Consider the following 23,298-nt stretch of genomic DNA (forward strand, 5'->3'; position numbering starts at 1 on the left):
CTAGGATTTCAGTAGCCCAGCGATGGAAAACCTTGGAAAACCACATCTGTCTTTGTGGTATAAGAACTTATGGACTTTGGCTATTGCAGAGAAAAAAATACACATGAACTATGTGTTTCCAGGGGAATGGTAGATCCAGGCTGCTTTTATGTTATGTGGTGGGATTTTATTTCCTATGCTTCAGGCTTGGATGCTCAGCATTAACCATCCACGCCAGCTCAGAAAATAGGGATGCCTTGATTTTGTTGGTGTGTCACCATTTCTATTTCTTAATAGTTACTGTTTGTTGGTTTTGCATAAGGTATGATGTAATACCCTGTTACTGCACTTTGGGGTTGTTAACACTGTTAATCAAGGTTTTAAAAAAGTTAACAACACTGAGTTAGATGGACTTCTGGGTCTGATGCAGTATAAGGCAGCTTCCTATGTTCAGGGGCAGGACACAACAGGCTACTGCCTGCTCACAGCTATGCTAAAGTCCTGGATTTCTCCATTTTGTTTTAATATGAGCAACTCTCTCTTCTGCCCACGTAAGGAGAGAGGGACATCATAAGGAGCCACAAAGTTCCACCTCCATACAAGTGGATTATCACTCTGGATTTCTTCTCTCTGTGCCGTATGCCAGTGGCAAATCCAACCCACCCAGGCCTGTGTCAGAATCCCCTGCCATACCCTTGCCAAGGGAGCCGCTTACGTTACCAGCACGTATGTGGGGGTCTGCATTCCATACGCAAGTTTCAAAGGACAGCACACCTATCAAAAATGTCTCAGACCACTTCAGTAGCTACAACATGAAAACAACAGAAAAAGCAAGTGGCGTTGTCCAATGCAACCTGGTTCGATACCAACAGACTGTGGCTGGGATCATTTTGAAAGAAAAAGGAGGCTTATTTTGAAGGGTGGGGGAGAGCCAAGGTCACTTAATGAGGAAGGAATGAACTCAAATTGCCGATCTGGAAAGACAATGAAGAGAGAAGATGATCTAATGCGCTGGCTGGATTTTGGAGCGGTGCAAATTACGTCTCCCACCCCCTCCCTTGGAATTTGGGAATCTGGATTCCTTCTTTTTAGACTTTCCACTACCTTGGTTATATTTGAAACCCCCTCCTCCAAATGTGTAACTCTTGGCTGTCTGCTCCAGAAAGCCCTGCTCAGATCTTTTATACATGCACAGACACAATAGAAAGAGACCAGCCACCTCTCTTCCGCTCTCAAAATCCCTCTAAATCAGCCTTCCTCAATCTGGTGCCCTCCAGGGGTTGCATTACTAATGTAGTTGTAGTAGTATAAGCAGTATCACCTGCCCTTCACCAACAAGTCCCAGGGCGGATTGCAACAATTTGAAATTCAGAACTGAAAAAGAGTTAAAGCAGATTACAGTCACAGGAATATGGTGGGCCCTGAAAGCACAGATCTCAGACATCAGAAACCAGAGGAGAGAGAGGTGTGTCTTCAGCCTTCACCAAAAGCTGAAAAGTGAAGAAGCAAGACCCACCTCTGTCGGGAGGGAGTTCCACAACTAAGGGGCTGCCACAGAGAAGGCCCTCTCCTAGGTCATCACTATCCTGAATTTCTGAGGGAGGTGGAACAAGCAAGAGGGCACCCCACCCCCAAGCCATCCAACAGAGTGCTAAGTTAAAGTCACTTGTATACTTGTTCCCAGTGCTATTTTTCTAGAAAAAGAGGTGCCAGAACTCATCATGAACACCTCCCTTATTCTTTTATAATGACCATGGCACCCACCTGACAAGTGCTGGAACTGAGTTCCGGTGAATTCCGTCTGGGCGGGGGGGGGGAGCCGTTTGTTCTGCTGACAGAATGTTGTTGCACAAGAGGCTGCTGGTAACTTTGTTGAGTGACAGATGGCTTAATCTGTCGCATTTTGAATTTCTACCAGCACAACTGCCGCACTGAGATGCTCTGTTGTGCTGAACTCACCCACCCACCAGTACAAGAGCCCTTGCAGATGTTCTGAAGGGCAACTTTGGTGGGGATGAGGGCCATTCCCCTCCCCCTGCACTGCCGCCTGCTCATCTCTCCAGACTCATTCAGCACTGGAACTACCCTGGGCTGTCTCCAGTCGCTTCAGGCCATGATGGCAGCAGCAGAAGAGGAGGAGGAAGAGGCAGTGATGGCTGGTGGCAAAGCATCCTGGGCTGTGGGGAGACAAGGTAGTGGGAGGTCCCTGTGATGTGGGCTCTGCCACTGCACCAACCTCCCTGCCACCTTGTCCCTTCCCTACTTGGTGTATTCTGTATTGGGAAGCCAGGTGAGTAACACCTTCTCAGCCTGCTGGCCGCCAACGCTTACACCCAAAGGAGGCCCAAACTTCAGGCTCATGGCATTTACAGAACCAGTTTGGGATTTCTCATGGATTCCACATCTTATACAACCAAGACAGCAGATTTTTATTTATATGACACACATAAGTTATTTGAGGGAATTTCTTAAAAAAAGTATCTTTGGGGGGAAAGACACCAAAGAAAGAATCCGAGATGCTCAGTGAGCTTAAATTCCTCTTTAAATACTTGGTTGGATGCCAGGATTTGTAAGAGCTGTTATTATAACCATCTTCCCTCCACAGCCCAGAATTTCTCCATTTGCCATTCAGCTGTGTGATGGTGCCTTTGCTTTCCCTCTCACTGGAATTCTGGAATCTTTGCAGGCTGCCTTTCAGGGATGGTCATCTGGTTTCCCTCTTAACATCACGCTGTGGCTTTGCTCTCTTTTCCACTGCGTCTGCCTCCTGCCAATTTCACATCTAGCAGACCTGGCTGACAGTGGCACCGCAATCGCTGGGATACTGGATACTTTGGTAGCGAAACATACGTCTGTTGGTTTTGTAGTATAGATGGCTTGTTTGTTTAGTGATTCATACTTTGTGAGTCATGGTGGGTTTACAATGGCTTCTTCCTCTTTTTTTTGCTTTTGGGGTAAAAACAAGAATCCTTAGCTCCTTATTTTATTGCATGGGGTTCATTTTAGGCATTTGAGGAGAAGGGAAGGAGCTTTTGGAGTTTGCTCTCTCTCACACACACACACCCATTACACAAAGATGGCAATGTCTCCACAGATCTAACATCACAGATAAAACTTTCACACCACCTCAAAGAGAAGGTTTGTTACTGGGAATCCATTCACACGTTCAGCTGCCATGGAACACACACAAGGAGATGGGGGATCTTCCATTATATGTTCCTTCTTCCCAATATGCCTTGGTGCAACCAGTAACCTCCAAGGCCCCTAACAAAACCTTATTTGAACACGGCCGGTCCTACCATTAGGCAAAGTGAGGCAGAGGCCTCAGACGGAAGATGCTGAAGGGTGGCAATGAGGTGTTGGAGGACAGTGCTACTGCCCTCAGCCAGATTGTTGCCATAGCTTAGTAGAAGAACATGTGTCTTGAATGCAGAAGGTCCCAGCTTTAATCTCTGCATTTCCTGGGGAAGAAACTCTGGAGAGCTGCTGTAAGTCAGTGTAGGCAATGGACCAATGGGTCCCAGTTGGTACAAGGCAACTTCTGATGCTCCTAGTCTCGACTTGGGCCTCTCATTCTCCATCTTCAGACTCTGACCAGATGCAGACACAAAGGGCTATACCACCAGCCTATTGTTCCTCCACCCATCCACATTGTTTACCACTTAGACTGATGAATTGTTCTGTGGAACTCAAAAGCCAGACACTATTTAGTGACATTTTGGTTTGCCTAAGAAATGGGTTGCCCCAAGGTAGATGTTCTTATAGGCCAGAACAGTTACCTTTGCTTTTTTCTTTCTTTCTTTTTTAATCACACACAGACTGAATTTCTCCCTGAGAACTGGTGAAGCATCTAATAAACATGACGAGACTGGAAGGAAAGAGTGGTGGGGAAAGCAAGTATATGCTGAAGACATTTGGGGGGAACTCCTGTTGTGTACATCCGATCCTCACAAGCAAAACAATGCCCTCACTGACCACAATGCTACCTCGGTAGTCTGAAGGGCTGCCTGGAAAGATGCTCAGATCTGCATCACTGGTCAAAGTCGCAAAACAGGCAGCTGCACAAAGACCTATCCAATGCAATGATCTTTCCCCCTCTTTGCTTCCCAATGTTCAGTCTGTGCTCTAAAGGCTTCAGACCAGGAACATGGGAACCTTTGTCCTGTGCTGTTCCACCCTTCCTTAAAAAGGAAGCCCAGGTTTTGCTGTTCATGAACTGAACTAGCTTCTTCCCTTTAGTTAAAGCCATACATGATTCCATCTGGACAAACAACACTTAGCATTGATATTTCAGGTGTTCACTACACCTACCTCAAGGACTGCCTCTTCCTATATGAACCTACCCGGCCCGTGAGACCATCTTCTGAGGCCCTCCTTCGTGTGTCTCCTCCTCAAGAGGTCTGGAGGGTGGTAACATGAAAACGGGCCTTGTCTGCAGTGGCTCCCCATCTGTGGAATGCTCTCCCCAGGGAAGTTTGCCTGGCACCTTTATTATACACCTTTAGGCGCCAGGCAAAAACATTCCTTTTTAACCAGGCCTTCCATTTTAATCCAACACCCTTTTAGAATATGGGGTTTTTTTGGGGGGGGGGTTATTGGGTTACTGCTTTGGGTTTGATTTTATATGTTGTGGTCTTGTAATGAAACGCCCTGAGACCGCCGGGTATAGGGTGGTGTGTAAGTTGAATTAACAACAACAACAACAACAACAACAACAACAACAACAACAACAACAACAACAAATACAATGCCTACATTCACCTTGGTTTCCTGCTATATGAGCGAACTTTTCTGGATTCAAGCAAAATGCCAAGCTCATATGGTCTCTTCTCCCCTCCTGCATGGACAGCAGGAAGATTTCTGCAAGGTTTTGTTTCTCTTTCAAAGAATTCTGGCTTTAACATTACCTATAAACCAGGAGTCATGGCGTACAAGAAACTATGGTTAGTTAGGAAGCCAGCTTCATAACCTAGAGTTTGGAGTTCACTTGCTTAGCAACTAACTATCATTTATTGTACAACATATCGCCTGAGTTGCATGTAACACTAAGCCAAGATTCCTTGAAAGCAAAATTGGAAATCCTTCCCCCACCTGCAAGGGAGGAAAAGAGTTAGGAGGGTGCATGATCCTGGAGGTTTTTCATGGTAGGGTCTCACCATGGTTTCATGTTATGTGTGAGCAGGTAAAAAGGAAATGCAATTTACCAGCATTTGATTAAGGACAGTATTAGAGACATAAAAAAAGACAAATGCCTTGCCAAAAGCATAGGAAGAAACATCACAGCATAAGCATCCAGTTTAGGCACAATGTGGTATTCATTTACCATTTCTTCCCATTGATTTCATGCTGTTGAACCGTATAGCCAAAATATGCTTCTTTAGAGCCTGGGATAATTCGTGGCCTCTTCGTGTCAATGTTGAAGGCATCGCAGAATCCTGAGACAAACAAATATGAACAGAATTAAGTTGTGCAGCAAAGGGAACACAATGCCCGTTTTACATTCACAAAATAAATAAAATGATTTTTTTTATGGCTGCAAGTGTGAATTTAATACTCTTCTCCCCGAATTGCAATTTTAAAATTCAGTGTTTTTTAAAAACTGGAAGTTAAGTTTTTATGCTGGAAAATGTCAATGTAATAATTAAGGCTGAAATGTTTCATTGTTTCATCAGTTACATCAATTAAGGGTGCAATGCAGTATAAACAGAAGCGGGTTCCAAAGGAACTGGAGAGACCTTGCTTTTCTTTCTCAGTGCCTGGACTTGGAGCAGGAATCAAGTCTTTATCTGGGCCAAGCCACTTAGCAAGAGGATTAAGTGGGGGAAGAGACAAGGTCTACCTGGCTGTGTTTATCTTCTGAATGGAGTTTCTGCCATTTCTCCCCTTCTGCACATATCGTATTTCTGGACAGTGGTGATAAATAAAAGAATAACTCTTGCCGTTTGGAACAGAAGGACCATGATCATATTTTTGGGCTAAGTTTCCTGCTATAAATCCGGGGTGGAATTTTCATGTGACAGAAGATAAAGTTCTTCTTCATTTCATCAACAAAATTTATTATTTTTTTCCTGCCCAGAGCAGAGCCTGGATTGTCTTCTGAGAATCTCAAAAATCTGGTGTTTACCTCTTACCATTATTATGTCGATGAGACAATATTAACATTATTTAATGATAAGGGTGCTTGGTTTCTGAATGGGAAGAATGTTGAGCTGGCAAGAAGGGAGGCCTTTTGACATGCGATTGGCACTCCTTGATCCACACAGCAACAGCTAGCATCTATTTCAACGTGTCAAAATAGAGAGCTTACATCAGATTTATTTTATATAAATATAGATTTAAAATACTTCTATCCTGATGTCACAAGTCCCTGCATCCCACATCCCTTGCAGCTTAAAGCAGCTGCTCTTTCCTTCCTTCAGGAACACAAGTTTTCCTCCTCCCGCTTTTGCGGTCCCTCTATCTCCCCATCAAACTATCATGGGCAAAGAAAACAGATGACCCAGCACACCACTCCCTGCCCCAGAGTTCTTTTCTCCTTCCTCAAGAGGCAGCCTCTGCCTTCTCCAGTTTTCTCCTTTCCATGATTCCCTTTTATAAGTAGTTGGGGGTGGGGGTGGGGGGTGGGGGGCAGAATAGAGACTCTGGAAGCTTTCAGCCTCTCATGAGACCCACTCAGGGCTTGTGTGAAGACTGGTGGGGTTTTTTGCTTTTTATTTCACAGGTATCTTCTGCAAAAGGAGGTGCTGAGGAAGGTGGCCAAGATGACCAAGGGTATGGAAACCAAGCCTTATGAGGAATGGTTGAAGGAGTTGGGGATGTTTAGTCCGGAGAAGAGAAGACAGAGGGGATATGATAGCCATCTTCAAAAATCCAAAAGGCTATCCCATGGAAGATGGAGCCAGCTTGGTTTTTTGTACTGCTCCAGAGAGTAGTACCCAAACCGTTCAACTGACAAGAAAGGAGATTCTGACTCAACATTAGGAAGAGCTTTCTGATTGTAAGAGCTGCTCAACAGTGGAATTGACAACCTCAGAAGCAGGTGGACTTTCCAGCAGAGGTTTGGTGGGCATCTGTCAGGGATTTAGTTGTTATTTCTGTATTTAATGGGGTTTGACTAGATGATACTTGGTCCCTTCCAACTCTACAGTTCTCTGATTCTATGTTACTGATACAGTGATTTTGCATTAGTGATGGGTTTATACTGGACCGTCCGCACACCATTCTGCTTAATTAGTTGTCTGGCGATGCTTCCTCAAAGTTACCACACTACCATCTGAAAGGGGGGGGGGGGTTCTTGCACTACTGCGCAACAAAACGAAAATTGCAAACCCAAAATAGCTGTGCTATAAAGAGTGACAGAATTTCAGTAGGAAGCTACAGAACACGTGCCAGATGGAAATGTGGCAGCGTGTTCACTCCAAAACATTTGCGGCATACGCAGTATTGAAAATGGGAGAGTGTATGACCCCCCCGATAACATCATGAGCACAAATCATCATGAATGCACAATCAAAAGAATTAAAACAGCCTCTAGCTGTGCTGGTTGGGACTGATAGGACTTGTAAACCAAAATATATCGAGGGCACCCAGTTGGTGAAGGCTGTTCCACAATATACACTGTGTGGCAACTCTTTTTGTTGACAAAAATGCAGCCTCAGAGGGTACTAAAAGTGGAAAGCAGGTGGAGGAAAAGGTCTTCTTAACCCTCATGTTGTTTTTCTGCTGAAAATGCCCCCTAGCTGCCTTCATTTCCCCACACCACACCCCATGGGAAAGACCAGTGTCATGGTGCCCTAAGGTTGCACAAGTTTCTTGCACAATTTTTTTTAACAACCATAATAGTTATGTGCTCCTATTGAATAGTCAAAGTGCCTCAGACATAGTTTAGTAATCGTTACAAGAATGCTTTAAAATAGTCAAGTATCATCATCATCATAATCATCATCATCATCATCATCATCATCACACATGCTTCAAAACTTCTTGGAGCTGAAGCCCTGATGAGGTTTGACCTGCTTGACTCACATAGGAATACAGAAAGATGACTTATGCCAGGTCAGACAATTGGTCAAATTCAAATACAAATACCTATATTGGCATTACGAGTTAAAACATTTCAAAACACTAGGATAAATTTAAAAGGGACAGGAGTGAGGTTGTCGAGGATCACAAGGTACTCAATTTTTCTGCTTTACCCTCAGGCAATTGGTCCATTAAGATCAGTGCTTTCTACACTGATTGGCAGCCGCTCCCCAGTGCTTCAGGCAAGGGACATTCCCAGCTCCCAGCTCCCCACGGAGATGCCATCAGGGATGTTCTGTAACTAAGCTCTGCCCCTTTGACTCACACTGCTCCCCACTTCACCATTCCAGCTTTTGTATTGTTGGGGGCTTGGAGGGGGGTAGGTCAGTCGGAATGATGCCCTGCACCCCTTCCAATTGTTGAGATCAGGTACTCACTGTGGGTTAGAATTTAATAGAGGATTCTATTGCTGAACTAGTAGGACAAGTTTGCCCTGAGCTGGCCACTTAAGTGTCCTCATCAGCATCCCAAAAGAATGAGCTAGGTTGCAAGAGCTACAACTAAGGGATGGTGCCCTCCAGGCTAAAGGGTGGGCATTTCTTCCACCCCCTCACCTAGTTGCTAGGTAGGAGAACAAGAGTCAGAGAGTCGTGTGTGAGCTGAGCTGAAAGCAGGAGACAGAGAGGCATGCTTGCTTTGTGCTGGATCCAAAGCTGTGACAAATGGAGAAGCAAGATTTGTTGGGGGTTAATGCTGTGAGCCTCTCCATCCTATGCTCAGGTTGTATATATATGTAAATAAAATCATATATCCTAAAGACACCACAGTCTCCACTAACCTTCACATTCCAAGGAATCTGAACATGGGCAAGCATCTGGGACCCCTGGATTATCTCATCGCTCAGAGATTGGGGTGACATATGATATGACAGTATGATTTAGGAGAAACCAGAAATATTGCCCTTTCTTCTCCTCCACCGCCCCCTGGAATGATCTTTAAGCAGCCAGCAATGAATGAGGAGATTCAAAAGAATGTTTGTTGCCATATCTAATTGCTGTCTTATAATATAGTGGAAATATAAGAGAGACCAAGGCAACGTCTGGTCTTTGTCAAAACAGAAAGGACTTGGCCCAGAGAAGAGAAGGGATAAAACTTGAGTTGAAATCACAGCCGTCATTTGGACATGAGGATTGATGGGTGTTTTTCCTTACTTGGACTTTCGGAAAACCTTCATAGCATATTTTGGCTGGGGATACCTGGCAATAAGGCAAGGAAACCACCCTCTTTCTTGCAGGGTGACCCTCCTACCTTCTCCAGGTGGCCAGTTGCCTGCCCCCTCCAGAGGAAGGGCTATAGCTCAATGGGAGAGCACCTGATTTGCATGCAGAAGGTTCAATCTCCAGCAGCATCTTCAGGAAAAGATTTGCTGCCCGAAACCCTGGTGAGCCACAGTATGCGGACAATACTGAGCTAGATTGGACCAACAGTCCATGCAAAGCAGCTTCTGAACACCTAGGATTAACCTTTCCTTCAAGTATTGATTTTGGAGAATTTATGGAGAGTCGCAAGGGGCAATAGAGAGGGGGAACCCCCAGGCCTGAACTTCATCAGAGCACATAAGAATGCAAGCTGAGCCCTGCTGGATCAGGCCAAAGGGCGCCCGTCCTGTTCTCACAGTGGCCAACCAGATGCCCCAATGGGAAGCCCCCAAAACAGGGCACGGGTGCAACAGCACTCTTTGCCCTTGCAAATTCCAGCAGCAAGTATTCCAGAGTTATACTGCCTGCAGCTCCGAAGGCAGTACAAAACCACTGAGGTTAGTAGCCATGGATAGATCTATCCCCCTCCATGATTTTTTGCTTTTGCAAAACATCCAGTTCACGTTTTGGATAGTCATCCAACACTCATGTGGTTCTTCCTTGGGGAGGTTCTCAATTTCTGGTTCTCCATCCAGAGCAACTTTTGTTAAAACCATTAAATGTGCCGGTGTGCAAATTCTTCATGCCAAAGAGACAAATGCTTTTGCTTTTAAAAGAGTGTTTGTGTGTGACAAGGAGGACGGTTTTGAATTGTCCAAATGACAATGGCTGTGCTTTATCTTTGGCCATGAGAGAACTTATAACCCACACTAGGAATCAGGGCTGGTTCCAGGGTTTGGGGGCGGGGCTCCTGACAACACCTTCTGGGTGCACTCCCTCTCCCTTCCAAAGTGATGGTGAGAAGGAGCAACACCTCCTCTGCCTGCTCACACCTTTGCTCCATTCCTCTGGATGACAGGAGGATGGCTCCAACAAACCAGGGCATCATCCTACCTTCAAGGGAAAGGCCAAAGGTGCGAAGGGAGTCAGTGTGACCTAGTTAGAATGCCAGACTAGGAACTGGGAGACACCAGAGTTCAAATCCCACACGCAGCCATGAAGAAGCTCACTGCATGACCTTGGGCCAGTCGCTGCCTCTCAGCCCAGCCTACTGCACAGGGTTGTTGTGTAGATCAATTCAGGAGGGGAAGAACCACGTATGCCACTTTGAGCTCCTTGGAGGAAATAGTGGGATATAATGGTGGCCAGTTGATACGTCACAGAAGGGCTGGGCGCCTGGAGGTGAGGCAAATCAAGCTCAGGGCAGGCAGCAAGGAGCAAATGGCAAGGAGCCATCCCTAAGACTGAGGTTTTATAGGGCCAGGTGGAATCCTATTGGCCCTTTGTGTCACCTGACTGCTGATAAGCTGGCTGCTGCAGTGCTGCCTTCCACCTGCAGCACCGATGGTGGCACTCAAATACAGCCGAGAATAGACCGGCGCCCTCTCCTGGCAAGCTGCCGCAATGCAGCCACCCTCCCAGCCAGAATCCCCACTTCTTTTGGCACTCAATAGGGTGCCTGGTCCTCCAGTGGTAGAAAGCATCTCCCATAAATGCAGAAGGTCCCAGCTTCAATCCCACGAGCATCTCCAGGTAGGGCTGGGAAAGATTCCCTGCTTGAAACCCCAGAGCTGCTGCCGGTCAGTGTAGGCAGTACTGGTCTAAATGGACCAATGGGTCTGACTCAGCATAAGGCAGCTTCCTGTGTTTCACTCTCCAGAATGAATCACACATTTACAGGAATCTTAAGGATGTACATTCACCCAAAACATGCCATTCAGACTTGAAATTTATGGCTTGCGATCATCAGGATTTCAACCCACTCACTTCCATATGTGAAGCTAAAAATACTGCGTAACTTTAGGTTACTCTGCCCATCTCTGTTCCCATTTTTTTTAGAGCTCCCTTTTTCTTTTCTTTTTTTCCTTGTTAAATTCTGGACGGTTCTGCGGGGAGTGCCTAGAATTAACAGAGCGAGCAAGTATGCTTATGAAAAAGAGAATGTTTCCTTCCTAGCATCTACGTAATGGTTGGAACTTAAGTATTTATTAACAAGTCACTATAGCAACTCCTTTAAGAAGAGGAGATCTATCCCGCTACTGAGGAACCACATAAATTGTAGAAAGTGACATGCACAATTATGGACAATGAATTCGTACATCAGCAGTTTTAAAAGTTCAAATTGGGCCGAGCAAGCCAGTGGAAATTCTGTAGGGATTAATTTATGCTGACATATTGGTCTGATTTGTTTATAATAAACGTCAATGTCTAGCCCTGAATTGGGGTTGTTTCTGAACAGTCTTGGAATAGTAAAGCTAATATGTGGCTACTGGAGGTCTAAAGGTTGTTGTTGTTATTATTATTATTATTATTATTAAGTTTTATTTTAACATACATGGTAAATATCATTAAGCAGATAGGAAGTACATTAAATATTATCAGCAGAAGAAAACTCTTTAGAAAACAGAGAGAAATATTAAATACTGACATTAATTCAAATGGTTAAATTAGCCTGCCTAAATATAATAAAGGTCAATCTTACCAGCAATAAGTTTGCAATATTAGGGTCTCTGGTAGGGTATAACTGGGGCCACAGAATTTTGCAGGTATCTTTCTCTGGGCAGAGAATTAGGTGTGGAACATAGAAAGCTGCCTTCTAGCAGGTCATTGGTCCATACTGCTGAGGATTGTCTACACTGATTGGCTGTGGCTCCAGCCTTACCTGGAGATGCTGGGATTTGAACATAGGACTAGCTGCATGCAAAAGAGATGCTCTTCTACTGAGCTACCACGTTTCCCTTAACACACATGAACACAGGGAGCTGCAGCCAGAATATTGGCCCATCCATTGTCTGCACTGGTTGGCCATTGCTCTCCAGAGTTTCAAAGGGAGCATCCTACCCGGCCCTGTTTGGAGATCAAACATCTGCTGGAAAAGGCTGGGGCAGAACCACTCAGCGATGGTTGCTCTAGTCTAGCTAATGGGACAGAGCTGCAGCACCTATGTAAGGTTCAGCCTGCCTGCTGCTGAAGCAACACCTGAGCCCTGCTCCCAGGCAATATTCATCTTGAGCCCTGCACGGAGCTGTCCAGGGTACCTTTGCACCGACCGGCCTCTACTGAGGTCAGTGCTCACATCAGAACAGCTGGTGCCCTAGCAGGCCATGACAGAAAGCCTCCAGCTGCCCACCATTTTTAATTAAAAACATTTCTGATGCCAGGGCAAGAGTGACAGCCAGCTCATGCTATCAGTTACCTCCTCTGGGGTCGTGGGGTCAATAAGAGTAGCAAGAGGGGGTTGGACTACATGATCCTCAGAGTCCTTTCCAACTCTACTATTCTACTATTCTATGATTTATACTCCCGTCTGGTGCTTTCCAGAATAACTGGTATTCTGAAGCATTACTGCCTCCAACTACTAGTACCCACTGGCAACCTTATCTTCCTCTATGAATCTGTCTCATCCTCTTTCAAAGCCATCTAAGTTGGTGGCCATCACTGCCTCCTGTGGGAGGGTGTTCTGTAGTTTAACTATGCACTGGGTGAAGAAGGACTTCCTTTTATCTGCGTTGATGCAACAACAGTAGAATCCCCAAAAAAACACCCATCCACCCATTTTTCAGGGCAGTAAAATTGTATGCATGTGGGGTGGGTCCATTGAATTTGCTCTGGAGGGAGGCAAAACTATCAAACGGTTTTGGAATAGCAGAAAAATGATAAATTCTCAAGAAAAGTATCTTCCAATACTGAATGAAATTCTGTTGGTAGTTTATGCTCACAGATGCAAGACGTCATGGGCTAAGAGACAAGGACTACAGGATCCATAGCTTCAGTCACAGGCAGAGAACTTGAGGTGGGTGGTGGTGGCGTTTTACAGAATATTCTCTGGGATTCCTGAAATTCTCCAACAGTTTGGAGAGATCCCCCCGAAAGAAAATATTCAAGCACTGCTAAGAGAAACACTTTCCTGAGATATTTCAGCCCAGGCTGGGATGAAGCTTCTCTTACTTCCTCCACATCCCTCCACAAAACCACCTTTTCCATTAAGCCTTTGGCACAACCCCAGAGGTCCCAGGCCTGGCTGCAACTAAGCTTATAACTAAATTAAAGAATGTGGAACTGAAATAGCCACATTGCATTTCTCTGTATAGCTGTGGCCTTCGTTTCCTTCCCCTTCTTCAGTTCTTTCTACCATGCCAAACGCTGGAGTGTAAGCTCCTGTGGGGCAGGGACCTGACCTCTTGCTCTCTGTAAATCACTGAGCACACTGTTAAAAGGCAAAGGGTAAAGGGACCCCTGACCATTAGGTCCAGTCGTGACCGACTCTGGGGTTGTGGCGCTTGTCTTGCTTTATTGGCCGAGGAAGCCGGCATACAGCTTCCGGGTCATGTGGCCAGCATGACTAAGCTGCTTCTGGAGAACCAGAGCAGCACATGAAAACGCCGTTTACCCGCCAGAGCAGTACCTATTTATCTACTTGCACTTTGACGTGCTTTCGAAGTGCTAGGTTGGCAGGAGCAGGGACCGAGCAACGGGAGCTCACCCCGTCATAGGGATTCGAACCACTGACCTTCTGATCGGCAAGTCCTAGGCTCTGTGGTTTAACCCACAGCGCCACCCGCGTCCCGAGCACACTGTTGGCATTATGTAAATAAACAGCAGGAGCAACCTAAGAAGAGCCTGCTGGATCAGGCCAATGGCCCATCTTGTCCAGCATCCTATTCTCACAGTGACCAACCCACTGGACCAATGGGAAACTCACTAGCAGGACCCGACCACAAGAGCACTCTCCCTGTCAACAGTTTCCAGCAACTGGTATTCAAAAGCATAACTATCTTTGAATGTAGAGGCAGAGCGTAGCCATCATGGCTAATAGCTACCATTGCTGGACTGTAGCCACTGAGCACCACTGTGACAAGAACAATATACATTGCTGGACTATAGCTGCCTTCATCCCTGCTCATTGGCCATGCAGGATGGGGTTGGATGGATTTGGAGTCTATACCTGTCCTAAATTAGCATGACATTCTGGAACTATGTCCCCCAGGTGGCCATAGACTGATCTAAGTACAGTGGTACCTCAGGTTAAGTACTTAATTCGTTCCAGAGGTCCATTCTTAACCTGAAACTGTTCTTAACCTGAAGCACCACTTTAGCTAATGGGGCCTCCTGATGCCGCCGCGCTGCCGGAACACGATTTCTGTTCTCATCCTGAAGTAAAGTTCTTAACCCGAGGTAATATTTCTGCGTTAGCGGAGTCTGTAACCTGAAGCGTATGTAACCCGAGGTACCACTGTAACTGCAGGAACAAAATGTCTCCAGCTAGGAGCATTTGGACACAAATTATCCTGGGCAGCAGTGTTGAGTGAGAGCGGAAGCAGAAGGCAGGACCAGAAGATATCCCTGGAGTCAAGACCAAAACCAGACATACACCATAGGACAGGCTGACCAAGCTCTCAAGATGGGCACCACTGAGACAGGAAGTAAACACTCCTTCCTGCCCTAGAGGAACCAATAGCTAGCCTGATGGGCAGAGCCTGAATAAAACCCAGAAGGTTCTTCTCTGAAAAGGCTGCAGTTTGGCACTTCACCACTTGGGGCAGTGGCAACAGCTCCTGACAGGTGGTTCCGATAACAACGGAAGTGTGGAATCAAAAGGTACCACTCCCAGCCTACTGGTAGGACAGTACCCCATGTAGCTCAAGCCCCAGGCAAATCTCCACCTATCCTTCAGATTCAACCTTTTACTAGGCTTCCGTAAGAATAGAAGGAGAGCTTGCTGGGAAACCCGTAAGCACCAGAGCCCTCCCTGCTCCTGTAGTTGTTGGCAACTGGTATTCAGAAGCATTGCTGCCTCTGAATGTGAAGGAAGAGAATGGCCATCATGCCTTGTAGCCACTGACAGCCCTTTCCTCTATGAATTTGTCCAATCCTCTTTTAAAGCCATCTATGTTGGTGAGCATCACTGCCTCCTATGGGAACGAGTTCCATGGTACTGCAACATTAATAGCAAGGAGACAACTTGCAGCCTTACAGCTGATTCCCTTTAAATGCAGAAGGAAAACACAAAACTTCAACTTTCCTGTCTAGTTAGTATTGTTGCCTGCCACTGGGGTGTAATGCGCAGGGCAACCTCTCCAAAGAGCACAGCAAGAGTCATGACCGAATCAAGTGCCACCCCTGGAAGAAAAAGGCTAGCCGGTCGCTACATGCAGCTGGGTTGCGGCAGGCACAACACAGCAACGTGTCCACGTGGAAAAGCGCAATACCAGCTCTCTCCATCAGCCACACTTCGTCTTGCTGTGGCTACCTTCGGGTCTTGCCAGTTTTGTTCAATTTGGGAGAAAGGTACATATTTATATTTGAAACATTCCCAGAAATAGTAATGGACTGGAACCCCTCCTAAAGCCCCAGGGTTGTTCCAGAGCCACAGTTCCACTCACAAGCCGGAAAAGTTTCTCTTTTGTTTGAAAATCTCACAGCAGAGCACCCTCCCTCCGTCCCCTCCCTTTGCTTCTGAGCTGGAACTGGGCACAGAACGATGTCAAACATAACTGAAGCAAACACGTCTCCCCTTCCATCAGCTCAGCCCCCTCCATACATAACAGAGTTTTTAAGTTTGCAGGAATGCAGCCAGCAAAAAGGCAAAATTTCACTCTCTCCCTTCTCTGCTGTAACTCAACACGCACGCCAGCAGCCACGCATCAAACCATATGTGGGGGCCAGGCTGCATCTTCTAAAATAAATAAAAGGACTGAGCACCTAAACATAATAACGGGTACCATCAAGTCGTTAACTGGACTGCAAAAGTTTTCAGCAAAGAAAGACTCTCTGAAAGTTGAAAAAGCAAAACAAAGTTACTTCATTTTGCTGCTTGGGTGGGGGGGAGCTTAAAAAGGAAGCAGACTGAAACATTCAAAACCGGGTCTAGGTGCCAAAATCTTAATGTACTTGAGATGCAAAGAACTTCTCGACTTCCTCCCTCTGAAACTTTGCAAGAATTTATACCCTTTGCATTTTAAAAGTGGAGGAGACACAGACCGCTCCATCATTACATGCTTTGGAGGCAAATCTCTCAGTTGCTGCATAAATAATAATAATAATAATGAAAATTTGGCAACTGCGTCTTCTTGCTGACCTAAGCACTTTCTTTCTCCTGAACTGCGTTTCTCACCCGCCACGGTGCACTGCTATGCTCCTGTATGAGATTCAGCACCACACACAGCCTGTCTTACCTGATAGGAGGCCGATAGCCCAGGCTACCACCAGCTCTCTGTAGAAGTCCATGTGGGTGGTGGAAGTTTCTGGTGGTACCCGACCCAAACCATCCGCTTGAGACGCCAAGGCAGTGTGGCAGCTCCACTCTGAGGGGGGAACAGCTTTCTGCTTATCCCACAAGCCGTTCTTTGCTCCCTGACAGAAGCAGCTCTTGAGAAGGAAGTGGGAGGGAATAAATGGTAGGAGGTGCAGGGGGAGAGGAGTGGAGAAAGGACCAGGCGAGAAGCAGATTCCCAACACCCTGGAGGGGCCACCCTGGGAGCTGCCGGGATTTCCCTTGGCTGCAGAGACTTGCAACAACTTTAGGAGAGAAAAGGAAAGAATCTGAAGCAACTTCACTCAGTGGGGCTTTTGATTGCAGCTGCAAACAAAGCAGCCTAATTTTGCAGTATCCACAATGCATGCATGCTGTTGAGTTTGAGGGTGTTTCTAAGGGGAGTGGGAATAAGGTATACAATTCTGACTTTTGCAAATTCATATTGATTTTCAAATGAGGTGGAAGGGGAATTTTATAAATGGGGGTGTGTCCTTCAAATTTAAAAACCTGAAAAGGGTCACATTCAAAATTCCAGATTTATTCTTTTTTTAAAAAATGTGTTCAGAAATGTCAGCTCTGTTTGGGGGAATTCATTTTTTCCCCCCTTTACTGCATTTGCATCTCGCCTTGTCTCTCTCCAAAGAGCTCAAATTAGCGTGCATGGCTCTCCACATCCTCATTTAATCCTCACAACAACCCTGTGAGGTAGGTTAGGCTGAGAGGCGGTGACTGCCTTTCAGAAGGCAGCAGCTTCAGCATCAAATTGTGGAGGAATGCATCATTCCAGAAAGGGCAAGAAAATGGATGCATCATTTCAAAATATGGTGTCAACCCAAGAAATTGGGGTGTGTGTGAAAAAATTGGGGTTGTGTCATAAGAAAATCCTGCTGCATCAGGCCAGTGGCCCATCTAGTCTAGCAGCCTGTTCTCATGGTAGCTGACCAGATGCCCTGAAGGGAAACCTACCCGCAGGATTCAAGCACAAGAGAACACAAGAGAGCCAGCGTGGTGTAGTGGTTAAGAGCGGTGGACTTGTAATCTGGTGAACCGGGTTCACTTCCCCGCTCATCCAAATGCAGCTGCTGGGTGACCTTGGGCTAGTCACACTTCTCTGAAGTCCCTGAGCCCCACTCACCTCACAGAGTGTTTGTTGTGGGGGAGGAAGGGAAAGGAGAATGTTAGCCACTTTGAGACTCCTTCGGGTAGTGATAAAGCGGGATATCAAATCCAAACTACTCCTCCTCCTCCTCCTCCTCTTCTTCTTCTTCTTCCTCTCCTGTGGTTTCTAGCAGCAGGTATTCAGAAGCATCTACTGCCTGTGACCATAGAGGAAGAACATAACCATCATGGCTAGTAGACACTGATAGCCCTTTCCTCCATGAATGTGTCCAGTTGTTCTTTTGAAGCCATCAAAGTTGTCATCCAGTATTAGTCCCACTCAGAAAAGAGCCACTAAAATTAACCTTCATGCATAGGTGCCAACTCCCTGGGGCCCTGGGTGCCCAAGCACCCACAAAATTCCCCATAAAGGGTCTGGGCACCCACAAATTTTGGTGCCAGGGCCATGCATGTTGCATGGCACCCATGGCCCCAGGCACCCATGGTTGCGGGGTCAAGTTGGCACTCCTGTCTGAATCTATTCATTTTAACGGGCCTACTCTGAGTAGGATTCAGTTGGCCACAGTTTTAATGCTCTCATGTTGCGGGTGCCCATTCTGTGCTAGACTAAGGTTACCAGATTCCCCCCCCCCAATGAATCCGGGGACAGTTTTCAACTTCAATGGATTCTGTATGGGGACTGATTTGTAAATCCGGGGACTGTCCCCAGGAAACGGGGACGTCTGGTAGCCTTATGCTAGACAGTTGGCTCATTGGGGGGAACTAGGGTTGGGGAGGGAGGGGGCTTGAGCTAGGCGCACAGTACAGGGTCACCATATCATATACTGCTAGCTCCGCTTCCAAATCCAACATGCAAAGTCAGGTCAAGACCCAGCAAGGCAAAGCCAACACAGCAGAGGGCAAGTCTGAATAAGGAAGATCAGGCAAAGCAGAGGTCACATTCCAAAAAAGAAGCCAGCAAGGTGAGCAGTACCTTGGATAGCTCCAATTAACACCTAGATCAGGCATCAGCCAAGGCAGGCTTGAATGTTGTTCTAACAACCAGCAAACCCAGACTGAGCGCTAAATAGACCTTTGAACAGCTAGTCCCTAATGGGAGGGGCATCCACTTTTAAAAGGGCCCAGTCTGTTTTAGAAGCTCTGGACTCTGGCAGTGGGGGGGGGGGTGTCTATTATGGCAAAGGAGCTAGAATCCATAACGTCTTAAGACTGAAAAGGTCCTGGCATTATGGACTCGTTTGGTGCTGTGACTTCTGAGGAGGTAGAAATGTCAAAGGCTGGTTCAGAAGAAACATTCTCCTCCAGATTGTCATGGGTGCTTTAGCTGAGATTCCTGCACTGCAGGGGGTTGGACTAGATGACCCTTGGGTACCTTCCAACTCTATGATTCTTTGATTCTGTGACTAGATGGGCCACCAGCCGGATCTAGCAGGCTCTTCTTATGTTTCTTTTAAAGCAGACGCTGTACCTTCAGCCCCATTCACAGGGGAAGATGGGAGCTTGTCTCCCATCACTGATCTTATCAAGAACCCCCTAATAAGTGCTCGAGGAGCTTTCCCCCAGAACAGTATAGAAAGCATTGTTCTCAATGCCAGGCTCCTCCACCAGCCAATACTTTCTCCATTCTTCCTGGTGAGGAATCAGCATGCCTTCCATTTGTAGTTACTTCTTGGCACGTTCTTCCATGGGACAAGGCCCAGGATGCAGATCAATCAAGAGCAGCGGTAGGCAACCAAAGGCCCCTCGGCCACAAGTGGCCCATGGGGGTCGTTTAACCTGCCCATTAGCCGCCTCCAAACTGAGCCACCCACTCAGTTAGCCCCCGCGCACTGCACTAAACAGTGTGATGTGGGGGCTCGCTTCTGTGGCACCAGAAATCATGTCTGCACATGCACAGACGCCGAAAATTGCATCTGCGCAGATGCAGACACTGGACCATAAAGAAGGCTGGACCATAAATAGCTGGACCATAAAGAAGGCTGATCGCCGAAGAATTGATTCTTTTGAATTACGGTGCTGGAGGAGACCCTTGAGAGTCCCATGGACTGCAAGAAGATCAAACCTATCCATTCTGAAGGAAATCAGCCCTGAGTGCTCACTGGAAGGACAGATCCTGAAGCTGAGGCTCCAATACTTTGGCCACCTCATGAGAAAAGAAGACTCCCTGGAGAAGACCCTGATGTTGGGAAAGATTGAGGGCACAAGAAGAAGGGGACGACAGAGGACGAGATGGTTGGACAGTGTTCTCGAAGCTACCAGCATGAGTTTGACCAAACTGGAAGACAGGAGTGCCTGGCGTGCTCTGGTCCATGGGGTCACGAAGAGATGGACACGACTAAATGACTAAACAACAACAACAGACGCAGACACTGGAAATCATGGGTGCGCACGCTCTCTCTCACACACAATCCGGCCCACGGAGGGATCTCCGCTGGAGTGAACCGGCCCAGGCGAGGTAAACCTTGCCGACCCCTAAGCAAGAGCCATCATCTACTGAAGAATTGATCCTGTTTTTCTGTCTGACCTGCCAACTATCAATGCAATAATCAAAACCGATCCCTGGCAACAGATGTATTTCCAGGCTGGGCTGTTTTGCCAAACCTCTACAGCCCTGTCTAGATTTCCTCCGTGAAATGAATATCTTTCAAACTCTTCATGGCAAATGCTGGAAATACCTTTACCAGACCTGTTTTTGAGACAGGAGACCCGTTCCCAGTTTGGCTGAGCAACCTGCAAAGGATTCTGTTAAACATTTGTCCATGCACATTCATAATACCCTCCTTTTATTTTATTTCTTTGCAGAAGCCCTACAGCTGAAAATCTGGCTCCCTTGGAAATGTCTCCACTGTGAACCTGTTCCAGTGGAAAGAAGAGAATAAGCTGTATAATATTGTTTCAGAGAATTAGCATTTGGACCCTGCCAAGATTCCTAAACAATCCACATCCATTTCTTTCTTTCTCTCTCTCTCTTTTTAGACCATCTCAAATGAGTTGGAGGATTCCTAAGAGATTGATAAATCCAGACAAATCGCAGAGTAACCCTTGACAGTCTGACGGGGCCACTTAAGGGTCTGTGTGCCAGATCTCGAGGGAACAAATGGAATTCCATTTTTCTCTCTCTCTTTTTTTTGCCAAAGTTAGTCTGATGACAAATCGGTGCCAAGAGGGAGGGGCGGGGTGGAGAGTCTTTCCTTCCAAGTTGGAGGGGGATCTAGCAAGTGGCTGGGATGTTCACATGGTCCTCATTAGCGAGGCTGGCTGCAGAGGGAGAAAAAATTAACTGCATAACTCCACCGGGTGCAAATTGCATCTTGACTTCCCTGCCTTCCTCCAGCCCACAATAATGGCAAACTCTCTTTCATTTGGAAAGCTTTTCACTGTCCTGAGGCACACTCTGCTCCCTTTGATGCTTTTAGCATGTGCCCGGAGACTGGGGTTTCATGATGGGATCCCATCAAGGAATCTTGGAGCTAGAAAGGGGATGCAGGTGATGTAAGTCAGGCTGAGCTCTGCCTGGGGATTCCTCTACTCCTGAAATAATATATCTTCCAGGGCAATGCCTCACTCCGGGCTTCTCTGATCATGCCTCATAAGCAGCTTTTGAATGGCACTGAGCCTCCTCTCTGGAGAAGAGACGGCTGAGAGGTGATAGGATAGTCATCTTCTAATATCTGAAAGGTTGTCACATGGAAGATGGAGCAAGCTTGTTTTCTGTTGCTTCAGAGGGCAGGATCTGAACCAGTGGATTCAAGGGACAAGAAAGGAGATTCTGACATTAGGACCAAAGGAGATTAAAGGTAAAGGGACCCCTGACCGCTAGGTCCAGTCACGGATGACTCTGAGGTTGCGGCGCTCATCTCGCTTTACTGGCCAAAGGAGCCGGCATACAGCTTCCGGGTCATGTGGCCAGCATGACTCAGCCGCTTTTGGCAAACCAGAGCAGTGCACGGAAACACCATTTACCTTCCCGCCGGAGCAGTATCTATTTATCTACTTGCATTTTGACGTGCTTTCGAACTGCTAGGTTGGCAGGAGCAGGGACTGAGCAACGGGAGCTCACCCCGTCACGGGGATTCGAAGTGCCGACCTTCTGATCAGCAAGCCCTAGGCTCTGTGGTTTAACCCACAGCGCCACCCGCGTCCCTAGGAGATTAGGACCAAACATTTTTTATGGTAAGAGCTGTTAGACAGTGGAAAGGACTACCTCAGAAGATGGTGGGCTTTCCTTGGTTGGAGATTATTCAACAGAGGTTGGGTGGCCATCTTCAGGGATTCTTTCGCTGTGGTTACTGCATTGTAGGGGATTGGACTAGATGACCCATTGGGTCACTTCCAGTTCTATAATTCTATGATTCTATGGTCTGTGGGGACTGGTCCCTATTACCACCGATAAAGCAGAAGACAGAGGTGCCACAGTAAGTGGTGCCAAAGCCAATGACACGTGAAGTCAACTAATTCTAGTGTCGCATACTGCATGACGAGTTCTGCAAGGGCAACACAGGGTAGGAAGCTGACAGGCAGGGCCACCCTCTGGGCAGGTTGTAAGTAAGAAAGCAGGCAGCTTTGAAGGCTGATTGAAGGCAAGACCCCATTTGCTCAAAATAATAATAATGGGACGCGGGTGGCACTGTGGGTTAAACCACAGAGCCTAGGAGTTGCCGATCAGAAGGTTGGCAGTTCGAATCCCCACGACAGGGTGAGCTCCCGTTGCTCGATCCCTGCTCCTGCCAACCTACCAGTTCGAAAGAACGTCAAAGTGCAAGTAGATAAATAGGTACCACTCTGGCGGGAAGGTAAACAGCGTTTCTGTGAACTGCTCTGGTTCGCCAGAAGTGGCTTAGTAATGCTGACCACATGACCCGGAAGCTGTATGCCAGCTCCCTTGACCAATAAAGCGTGATGAGCGCTGCAACCCCAGTCGGCCATGACTGGACCTAATGGTCAGGGGTCTCTTTACCTTTTTAATAATAATAATAATAATTTTATTATTTATGCCCCGCCCATCTGGCTGGGTTTCCCCAGCCACTATAGGCAGATCCCAACAGAGGACTAAAAACAGAATAAATCTTCAAACATGAAAAACTTCCCTAAACAACTAGACTGGCTAAATGGAGTCCCAGTATCAGCAAAATGCAGAATAGTACATCTGGAACACTTTTAAATGGACCTTGGTGGCCTCCCACTTGTCCTACCTGAAGTCTTGCATTCAGTAGTGCCATGATCAGTTGTGGAGTGCAAGAGCCAATGACGACAGCGCTCGTATGCTCCCAAGGACAGTGTATGAATGCAAGTAGCTGCACTAACCTATGACTGCCACAAAATAGTGAACTGGCAATGGGTAGCATGGTGGTTGCCATGTTGGAATTTGGCTGGAGTGACCTCAAACACTTGGTATAAGCAGCCTCCAATGCTCCCATCTTTCCAGACATTAAAATCTGCTGAGGAAGCTCTACTTCTGTCGGATACATTTAAAGCACATTTGGAACACATTCCCCGCCCCCCCCC

General features: G+C 46.8%; 2 protein-coding genes across 2 annotated transcripts in view; one reads left to right on the plus strand and one right to left on the minus strand.

The window, feature by feature from the left end:
- ITGA11 (integrin subunit alpha 11) overlaps window positions 1-16,790 on the minus strand; it is a 91,492-nt gene extending 74,702 nt beyond the window's left edge. Inside the window, exons 1-2 of the mRNA XM_083586351.1 lie at window positions 16,595-16,790; window positions 5,303-5,414 (exon numbers count right to left, since the gene is read on the minus strand). Coding sequence (XP_083442477.1) covers window positions 5,303-5,414; window positions 16,595-16,646 — 164 coding nt within the window. The 5' untranslated portion in view covers window positions 16,647-16,790. The remainder of the gene's footprint in view (window positions 1-5,302; window positions 5,415-16,594) is intronic.
- MAP2K5 (mitogen-activated protein kinase kinase 5) overlaps window positions 1-23,298 on the plus strand; it is a 933,658-nt gene that overhangs the window by 368,460 nt on the left and 541,900 nt on the right. The gene's annotated exons all lie outside the window — the stretch shown is intronic.

This window comes from Podarcis filfolensis, assembly GCF_964270895.1.
Source record: "Podarcis filfolensis genome assembly, chromosome: 14".
Lineage (NCBI taxonomy): Eukaryota > Metazoa > Chordata > Lepidosauria > Squamata > Lacertidae > Podarcis > Podarcis filfolensis.